Below are 11,077 nucleotides of genomic sequence, written 5' to 3' on the forward strand. Positions count from 1 at the left end.
GTCACGATTAATTGATTTATTAAGGTTGTTCTTATAAATATGAAGGCACAGTCTAATGTTATCGGTATAAAGTGATATTTCTATGTTAATACCGTCTTTAAATTAGTATAAATGTCACCTCTCGGTACTTGGTTACACTAACCCAAAGTTATTAAGTCTTTAACTGTCCCAATTGGTATAGAAAGTTATTCGTCACCTCTCGGTACTTGATACAATTTTCTAACCTATCGGGTTAAGCCCGTATAAGATGAGCGTCTCCTCTCGGTACTTAGCCTATCAAATACTCTTTTCTTTATGGTCAGGACTAAATATTCAATTTCTCAATTGTAAATACCGAATCCTAGGGTTTCATGCAATTTCGCTTAAGTCATCACAAACAAGTAATATAAAGAAAAGATCATACCAAGGAACAAGTAAATATAATATAAAATCAACTAATCCATGACATAAGTTTCAAGTTCTAACCCTAATCAACCCTAGAAATAGCCTTAGCCAATCATGGCTGCAGCACACAAGAGAAATAACAAGTAAAAGAGTTCTAAGAGAAAGAAATCAATGTAACCGCTCGAAGAATTCGCTATCTTCTTCTCCCTTCTTTTGTCTCTCCTTTTTCTCCTTATTCTCATGTGCTTTTCTCTCTTTCTAATGTCTAAAATTCGTCCCTAAAACAGTTATCCTTCCAGAAATAAAAACAACCAATAAATAGCAAAAATCGCTTCTGGAACTGTTTATTGCGGGCCGCAATGTACTGTAGCAGTTAACAGACTGCGCAGAAAAATTCTGAACAGGTCCTTGCGGGCCGCAATAAAAGTCCTTGCGGGCCGCAATACATTCCTTTTATATTCTTAGGTTGTAGATCTTCTCGTTAGCTTTCCAAAAAGTGGTCGCAATCCTAAATCGGAGTTACGAGTCAAAAGTTATGGCCGTTTTAAGTTCAGACTCAATTTTTGGCTGACTGCTACAGTGTATTGCGGACCGCAATAACTTTATTGCGGGCCGCAATAACTTTGCTGGAATAAAAGGGGCTCTGACTTGTTTGGTTGCGGGCCGCAATAACTCCATTCCGGGCCGCAATAAATGTTGGCAGAAGCTCATTTCTTCGTGCTAACTCACCTGTTTTGAGTCGTTAAGCTCCATAAACTTGATTACCTGTAGAACAAACATAACTAGGGCAGTAACTTGAACTTTTGGACATTTCTAACCTAATTAAACCTAATTTAAACTAATTTAACCAAAACTTGGCTTAATTTACATATCTAACCCTAGGTTTAAATAGATACAATTTTGGCTTATCATTTTGACAAATTAAAATTATCATTCTCATATTAAATGACTATGTTTCCAGTATTTTTTTTTTAATTTAATATATTGAGCTATTGAGGTATTTTATGGGTCAACTTATTATTGTTTTTAATTCTAATATACGATATGTATACCATCATATTTTTTTTCATTAATATTCAACAACTGAATGCTTTAATTTTGTGTATATATTCAGTTTCCGATTTTTTTTATTTATATCCAATTTTTTTTTTAAAATAACCAAACGTCAGCTGTATTTTCAAAACTACCCAAATTGAATTTTTTTTTCCTGTTTTAGCACCAATAACTGGAAAAAAAATTTCCGAAAATTCATGTCTAAAACCGAAAAATAGATTTCCCGAAATGGGATTTTCAATTTTTTTTAATACAAAACTCATTTACATATATACATATACATATACATATATTATAAAAAAAATGAGTTTATAAAAAAAAAACGACGTTTATAAACAAAATACCGATCGTTGTATGCTAACCGGTGAACAAAAACTTAAACTGAATTTTTGAGGCACTAAACGATGTTCTTTTTTAATTCTGATACTTCCGATACCCAGGGGTTCTCCCATGGGCGATATTCGGATCCGTCTCATTCCCCCCTTTCTGAAAAGTGGTCGTACACCCAAATCCAATTTTCCTAGCCAAAGTTTGGTTAGTTAAAGTTTTTTCGAAAGCTGAACTTTGAAAATTCATAACTAACTGTAGAATAATCCAAATAAATTGAAATTTGTGTCAATTCTCTATATTTTTTAATGCTCTACATGCTGGTGCAATCACTTTTGCAGTTTGATCCCTGTATTAGTCCAGACTTGCTGATTTACCAGCAGATGTCAAATTTGATATACATATACATATATTATACAAAAAAAAATTAAATAACCAAACATGAGCTGGAATTTCAAAAGTGCCCAAACCGGCAAAAAAAAATTCCAGCCTTAACACCAATTATCGGAAAAATTTAGTGCCTCAAAAATTTAATTTAAGTTTTCATTCAACGGTAAGCATACAACGATCGGTATTTTGTTTATAAACGTCATTTGGGTTTTTTTTTTTATAAACTCATTTTTTTATAATATATGCATATATAATATAATATATGTAGAGGAGGGATCAAGTTACAATAATTTTTGAGTTATAACAAGTTACCACAACTATTTTCTACATTTTCAAAGTTCAAATCGTCGATCCAAACCGTTAGATGTGATCTCTACAATAAAATGTACTAGACCAAATTTTACATTTTTTGAAATTTTTTTACTATTTATTAAGATGGGTACAAAATTCAATGGTCTAATTTGACTAGTTTTTGTACCCATCTTAATAAATAGTAAAAAAATTCCAAAAAATGTAAAATTTGGTCTCCAAGCAGATTATAATATAGATTAAACATCTAACGGTTTGGATTTGTTGTTTGGACATCACAAAATAAAAAAAAGGCCGACAGCACTGCCGGCAAAAATGCTGCCGACAGTAAATTAGCCGGACCCATAATATATGTATATGTATATATGTAAATGAGTTTTTTTTTTTAAAAAGGGAAATCCCATTTCTGGAAAAAAATTTTCCGGTTTTGAAACTAAAAATCGGAAAAAAAAATTCCAGAATTGGATTCAGTAAATTTTTTTTCCGGTTTTAGACATGAATTTTCGGAAAAAAAAAATTATGGTTTGAGTAGTTTTGAAAATACAACCAACGTTTGGTTATTTTTAAAAAAAAATTTGGATATAAATAAAAAAATCGGTTCAGTTTTGTATTATGCGCAATTATTTTGTACAGCAATAACCATAATTGGTATGGACTATGAACAAGTATATATAATCCAGTCAGCCACAATTTCTCAATGCAAGTTTAATGTTGTAAATTTAAAACTTGAGATTCTTTTCTCTAGAACTTATGATAATAATTTTATGTTTTAGATGATATTAAATTTAATAGAAATGGCTATGTAAAATAAATTTTAATCACCACACCTAAAGTGGAAAAAAGTGTCATGTCGTGACTAACACGTCGTGATTTTGATCTTGTACTATGCCGTGCCGTGATCAAGTTAATTTTTCATGTGTCGTGACTAATATATCAAATAATAGTCACAGCACGCGAATGGTCATGCCACGTGAGTTACGCCGTACCCAAACGTGCCTCGCATGACCATTTAATTATAATTTAAGTTAGTTTATTCAAAATTCATCATTCAATCAATATCTAATGGTCCTAATTACACGTGACTCGCTTGACTACGTGTCATGCCGTAACTAGATTTTTCACGTGACGTGTCATGTCGTGCCAAAGTTTCAAAAGATGGTCACGGCAAGCGAATAGTTACAACACGGAACACGTGAATCATAGCATGTAACTGACACACGTACCGTGTCGTTCCGTGACGGAACCGGCTCCTCACCATTTTTTGCACTCTAACCACACCTCTCTAGGATTTTTTTTTTTGCCAGACCTCACCTTAGTTGTCAATTAGAACATTATTCAAGAGTCAAGACCATATATATAGGGGCGGAACCAGGATTTTAATATAGGGGAGGCTAAACATCATTTATAAAAAATAATGAAAAATAAATTTTTTTATAACACAAAATCTTTCACTATTTGAGTTCATAAAAAGATACAATAAATAACTAGCATCAATAAAACACCATGTCTATCAAAATTAAATTAAAAACATGAAATATATTATTTAAATTTAGACCTATGGTTTCCTAAAAAATCAAATTCATCAATAATCTCATCTGAAGTAGTCTCATTAGCTATTTCCTTCTCAATATAAACAAGCAAATACAAACCTCAAGTAAAACTGAATTTTGCAGCTCTTGTTTAACTTTATTTTCTAAATTTCTACATAGAGTGCTCTGTGAGATTGCGCCAATTAATTGATTAATTTGCTCTTTTTGGTGAAATGGAAGAGATGCATGCAATGGGATTTGTTTCTCTCAATCATTGAATGACATTTCAAATTTTCTTTCTTTTTTTTCCCTTCACACGGTTGGCTTTCCAAATTCCATCAAAAAGTTTCCTATTTTTTAATGTTGAGACACGCAAATCTAGAAGTCAATAAGGCAAATGGAAAACAAAAGGCAGTCAAAAATTTCTCTTCAAAAGTTATTATTAGCCCCTCTAAATTTGTAATATTATATAGGGGAGCTACTATGTACAAAACAATAATATTTACTTAAACTTCTATGTACTTGATTTAAAAAAAAAAATGTCAGGGTAGCTTAGCACCCCTTATAATACACTATGTTCCGCCACTGCATATATAGGTCACCCCTTATAATACACTATGTTCCGCCACTCCATATATAGGTCCGTTTTTGTTGTGTGCCCAGTGCCCACCATGTGGTAATATTTAATTAATAGTTGGACAATGCTTAAGCAGTACTTAGTAGGCCTTTTTCACACTACACCAACTGGTCTGGTCCATCATCTTTGCATCGAGTTAAATAGATCATTGAGCTAGCTTGCAAATTAATGTCTCGTCGTATATAATTTTAAAAATGGTTTTCATTTGTTATAATTTTGGTCACCTTTTAACTTTCATCAACTAACTCTATGAATTCTTAAATAAAAATAAAACATGACTTGAACTGGAAACTAACGATAACTCTGGGCATATGCAATGATTAAACTTAAAATATCTTTTTGTTTTACTTGATTTTTAATCAAAAGTTGACATTTCATATTACACGTGAGTTGCATAATTTCGTCATTGCAACGTTGGGTTGTCACTTGTCAGAATTTCCAGACCATAATACTTAATTATGTTTATATTAGATTTATATATTGTAATTCTAAGTGAGAACATTTAACATAGCTTGTTACTGGACTTCAAATTGCAAACCAAAACACTTCAACCAAATCATAGCAAACCCCGTTGATGACACGCATAAAACCGAGTTCGGATATTAAATAGATCCTTTGAATTCTAACCTGGGCCAGATTTACCCGGACCCAAATTTGGAACACCTGAGCTACCCTACCTGACTTAAAAAAAGTTAGATCTAGACTGTTTTTCTAACCTGGCACGAATCTCAAAACAGCCCCCCTGTAAGTTTCCATAGGCACCGGATCGGATTGAGTTTGGCCCAGCTGGGATTAATCTGGGCCGTTTGACAATTTCAGTTCTTCTGACAATTGGAAGCTTAATTGGGAAAAAAAGAGGCAATTCATCAGCTCCGACGTCCTTTATATTTCGTTAATGCTTAAGAGTTGCTTAACATCTATGAGAACTCTAACATCATATGGCAAGGAACACGAAGCATAAATATCACCTTACCAGCTATTCATCTCAACAGAAAGTTTCATGTCATAAGCAGATCAATAAAGTGCACCATCTGTAATTGAGCACCCAGCAAAACTTGTGTTTAATGGGTACCAGCCATGTCAAAAAAAATTGTATCAAGTTCCCACCCATTCCAAAGTGGAACATCTCTAAAATCAACTGAAAAATAAAAAATAAAAAAAAGGAAGACAGCAAAACCTCATTTTCCTTGTTTCTGAGTTTTCTAAACTTGCCACTAACTGCTCAGCTAAGTTTCAAGTGTACCATCTCGAACAAAATGAGTAATAAATGGCTCACAAAATGCCACAAAACCAACTCACCACAAGCCAATGAATTTCCACCAGAAGCCTCCGATGCCTAACCAAATTATTATATTCACAACAGAAATCACGAAGCCATAACCCCACCATTCGGCTAGTGGTACATAGTTGGCTCCGTAAAAGACTGGTGCCGACCCGATACCATAATGGGTCAACCCGCCCATGATGTTTGAAAGGAAAGAGAGGACCACTGCTGCAAGATAAGGAGGGGTACCCAATGCACTAGCCACTGACAAGAAGGCAGTGAACATGGCACCAATGTGGGCTGCACCACTGGCAAAGAAGTAATGCGAATAGAAGTATAAGAGTACCAAGATACCAAATGAGAATTGCCATGACAGTCCTAGGCCTCCCACGAACTAATAAAGAGAGAGGAAAAAAAAAAACTCTCATCAGTTACAGAGTAAATATGAAGGGAAATTTGAAGGTTAAGTTTGTAAAACACCCTGGCTCCATTGCAGTTAAGGAGGCATTGTTGGGATACCATTGTTTATTATATTCTGATACATCAGATTATGTTTTACGTATTATGTAAGAATGCTTCTACAGACAGCACCGAGCATAAAATCTGTAATACCTAGATGAGTTATATAAGAAAATATAAGTTGAGCTTGTTGAACTAAACTTGTTTGAACTTGCTCATTCATTTTTGCTTTTCCAACATAGTTCCATTCACTGTTTTGTAATGACCAAACAATTAAGGAATACAGATCCTCTATGTCATATCTTGGTAACCCTAGTTCAATTTGTTAGATTTTCATTTACTATTTTTCTTTTTTTGGCTTACCCACTCTTATTTGAGGTTTCATGAGTAAGATGAGGCAGTTGTTATCCATTACAAAGTTTGAGATTTCTGTATTGTACCATCGGATTCAGATTGCAATTAATTCCATCTGAATGAATAGTCCAGTTTTTATACTTGAACTACAGACAGCCTTGTGCTGTTTGATTTGTGAACTTAGACAGTGAAAACAGCAAATATTTATTTGGGACTGAGAATCTAATCAGGGTTATGTGTAGCTACCACGTTCAGAATGACAATTCTTCTACCTTTTAATTGGTTGATCGCTTGATTAAGCAAAGGTGTTGATTGCGGACAGCAGTGCTCAACATCCCAGTATTAGTTGAAGTGCAATAGATCATAGATGACTTAAGTGCACCAGAAAAATTATTACCTTTCTGGTTTCTTAATAGAAAAATGTTGTACCTTCTGTGGCCTAATGACAGCTTAAAAGAAAGTATAGAATAGAAGTTAAAAGATTTACTTCATACCTTGACAACAGTTTCACTGAACCAAGAGATGAGACCATATTTGTTGAGATAGCCAGCCATGGCTATCAGTGCAGCAAACCATGTTAGAGTGTCCCAAGCAACACCCTCACCTAGACACTCCTTCCATGTGACAACTCCTGTAATTAGAAGAACTGACAAGCCGAGAATTGCTGCGGTCACAGCATCGACATTTAATGTTCCACCAAAGATCCAGAGCCCCACCTGAAAAGAAGATATCAAAATCCCTCACAAATATACGGCTGGTTCACTGATACGGTGTTGGTTCCCATAAATGTGGTTTAACAAGCATTTGCCTGATTATTAACAGTTCACCTTTGATTGTGCAAAGAAGACTCCGTCAACCCAATGACCCAAATGTCCAATCATGCTTCAAATAACCCTCAATTTGCTAATAATTGGACAAATTGAACACAAAGAAGCCAAGGAAAAACAAAAAGAAGGCAAAACAAAGAACGTGCTAAGAAACAGCGGTACTGGTACTGGCATCAGACCAAGCAGAAATGGAATCCAAGCCCAACAAGAATTCTTCACTAGGACTTAAAAGGCTACATGCTTTGTGCCAAAGAACAAGGATCAGTACAGAGTGTGCTTTTCGGATCCCCCTCCCCCTCCCCGCCTACTCCCTTAGGTTTTATTCTGTTGGAGTCTCATTGGACCTTTCTGGTTTAATTTTGGTACGCTGACAATGCTTTTACCTTTTACAACAGATGTGCAACTGATGGTTAACATGAAACAGACCACAAGTGAACTAAGGCCTATATACAAAGAATAATTCGACTTTCCATGTAAAAGCATGCATGAATACGGATAGAATGCTTAAATAATAAAAGTGACTGATTCTAACGAGGATAATCAAAGCAGAGCATAAATGCAAGAAATCAATACCGTAAGAAGAAGAGTTCCTGCCATGATAATCTCATTCTTACTCATAGGCCCCATCTTCTCGAGCTTCTCCTTAGCGAGTTTTGGAGCATCAGGACTGCTCTTCACAGTAGGAGGGTAAATTATGTACAACAAAAGCGGCACAACAAGAAGTGACACGAGGCCAGGCACGATAGCCGCCTTGGCCCAATCGGTCCACCCGATTCCTTGACCAATAGTGGTAAGTGTCAGATTCGCGGCTAGAGGATTTGCCGCCATGGCTGTGAGAAACATAGATGAGGATATAACCGAGGTCTGGAAGCATGTCAGCATGAGCCAGGCACCAAGTTTACGCTCGGTCCCATCTCCTACATTGCTACCACAAGCTACACAAAGGGATTTTACCAGAGGCAAAAAGATGCCCCCAGCTCTGGCTGAGACAGAGGGGATGGCCGGAGCAAGAAGTGCTTCAGAGAAAACAAGACTGTAGCCAAGTCCAAGAGAAGAAGAACCGAAGAGGGAGACAAAATGGTAAGCTAGGCGGTTGCCAAGGCCAGTCTTTATAAATCCTCGAGCGAAGAAGAAGGCAAGTGCAATCAGCCATGGAATGGGGTCACCGAAGGCTGAGAATGCTGCCGAAAAGGTGAGGGTTTTGGTCAGAACTGATGCACCAAGGCCCATTAGCGCAACAGCTCCAAGGGGAAGTGGTTGAGTTATAATGCCAACAATTGTGGCAAGAAAGATGGCGAGGAGTTGCCAGGCATTGCGGGCCACGCCGGCAGGAGCAGGGATGAACCAGACAATAACGCCAGTGAGAATCGAGGCCGCCAGAGGCTTGAGAGCAGCGCCTTGCCATGGCTGCGGTGGGGTGGCAGAGGGGAGGGGAGCAGATGCCGCAGAGGCAGAGGCAGAGGCGGAGGCCTGGATCGGAGTTGTGAGGAGAGACTTCCGGTGGCGGAGGAGAGGTGCAAGTGGTAAAAGGGGTTTAGAGGGGAGGGAAGTAGAAGGGATAGATCGGGAGCTTAGGGGTTGGAATGAGAGGAGGCGACGGCGGTTGCGGAGAGAGAGGGATGGAACGCCACCGCCGAAGGTGCATGTGAGAGCAGAGGTCGCCATTTGGGCGGAGAAAGAGAGCTTCGTGCGTAACGAAAGAGAGAGGGGAAGTTTGTTTGTATGCAAAGTGAATCACTGCCACTGGTTTATGTGGTCCCCACTTTTATATGTTGTGGAAGAGAGAATAGATAGCGGATCTGATTTCTTCTCTTCAATCTCAGGCCTCAAGACTCAGAGTTCTCTAGCCCCAGGCTGGACCCAAGCGAAAAAAAAAAAAAAGCGCTTGTCCAGTTGTCCTGTTATGGATCCAGGACCAGCATTCGTGGTGGAATGGAATCTGGGGTTTGGACTTTGACCCAAATCTTCTGAGGTATCTCAATTTTTGCGTGACCGACGTGTCCGGTGCCTATTCGGTGATGGAGCAGGAGGCAGAATTTTTTTTTGCTTTAAGATTCGTGGAGAACGTATTTAAACGGTTGAAATTTTTATAAAGTCACGCAAAGTTTGAGATATCTCAGAGGATACCAATTCTGGACTTTTGAAGTTTGAACCATTGGAGCAAAATTCCTCTGTAACAATCCTGAACAGCACTGCGTGTAAAAATGTAGTTATCACTTATCCGTCATAGTGACAATTGAATAATTCAGATTCGGTTCGGCGGGGTCAAAAATTCGTGATTCGCAAATAATTCGAGTATAATTTGCGAATGATTTGGAATTATTTAGATCAGAGATTCCAGTCCCACAAGGGAGTAAAAAAAATATGTTATGGGAAAAATTCAAGAAAAGTTCGGAAATAATCCATATAATTCGTCAATTCGCAAATAATTCTGTCAAAGTTTGGTCAACCAAATAATTCGGCGTTCGGTTCGCAATCACCAAAAAACTAATTATTCACAAATCTTGTGACTATGATCCGTAATTCCGTATAGTGATAAGTTTTCCAATAATATCCTCATCTTATTTGAGTTATTTTCTTTCAGGATTTCCTATCAATTATTCTCGAAATTAATTGTACAAACAACACAATAATATTTTTGATATTATTCATTTATTCGTAAATTTTTCGAGCATTTTTATTTATTTTGCAAAAATATTAAAATTTTGTTATTTTATTTCCACATTGTATCAGCATTATAATTAAATCATGAATTTTTAGTCCTCGTCACTAACTTGTTACTATGAATTATTATCTGTATTATATTTCAATCATGAATTTTTTTTCTCCCCTCATATTCGCTGGTATCGCCTATGAATTATTTCTTGAAAATATTTTGTCAGCGACCGGCCACACTATTACTATAGTGAATCGGCCACAGAAAATTGGATTAGACTGAGACCGTCCTCTCCAGTGGGATACCTTTCAATTTATACTCCAAGTTGCCGCATCGGCAGTTTAATGGGTTATGGTTTATTTGCCTTGGTCACTTTACTTTTTCCAGGTGAAAGCTCCAAGGACAAGAATTCGTATCCTCTGAGATATCTCAAACTTTGCGTGACTTTATGGAAAATCCCAACCGTTTATATACGTTCTGCACAAATCTCAAAGCACACATAATACTGGCCCCCTACATCACCCCGAATAGGCACCGGACACGTCGGTCACGCAAAAGTTGAGATATCTCAGAGGATACGCGCTCCCATGGACAAAGGAACTGCTGCGAGATATAAATACGTGCAAGGTCATTGAATTGGAATTCCTTTGTCTTCTTTCTCAAGTACCTGACTGAGACAAATTACCAACGGACGGTTCAGATAATTTGTCTTTACAACCGTCCGTTGATAATTTGTTTCAGCCAGGTACCTGGAAGAATCGAATTCATCAAATTGGAAGTCACATCTAGGGCTGCAAACGAATAGAACTAAATTAAACTTAATCCAGTTCGAATTTGTATTCGAATTAGTTTCGAACTAAAATGGTTTGAAATTGAAACAGAGTTTCA

The 11,077-nt window shown here is 36.9% G+C and overlaps 1 protein-coding gene across 1 annotated transcript; it reads right to left on the reverse strand.

Moving 5' to 3' along the window:
- Positions 1 to 5,643: 5,643 nt before the first annotated feature.
- On the reverse strand, positions 5,644 to 9,399 carry DIT1 (dicarboxylate transporter 1). Its single transcript, XM_078315938.1, has 3 exons — positions 8,107 to 9,399; positions 7,201 to 7,422; positions 5,644 to 6,287 (listed from the first exon to the last, which is right to left on the reverse strand). Exons 1-3 carry the CDS (start codon positions 9,196 to 9,198, stop codon positions 5,925 to 5,927), a joined length of 1,677 nt encoding a protein of 558 aa, XP_078172064.1. The 5' UTR covers positions 9,199 to 9,399; the 3' UTR covers positions 5,644 to 5,924.
- Positions 9,400 to 11,077: the final 1,678 nt, after the last annotated feature.

The sequence above is a fragment of the Carex rostrata genome, chromosome 15 (assembly GCF_964058835.1).
Source record: "Carex rostrata chromosome 15, lpCarRost1.2, whole genome shotgun sequence".
NCBI lineage: Eukaryota > Viridiplantae > Streptophyta > Magnoliopsida > Poales > Cyperaceae > Carex > Carex rostrata.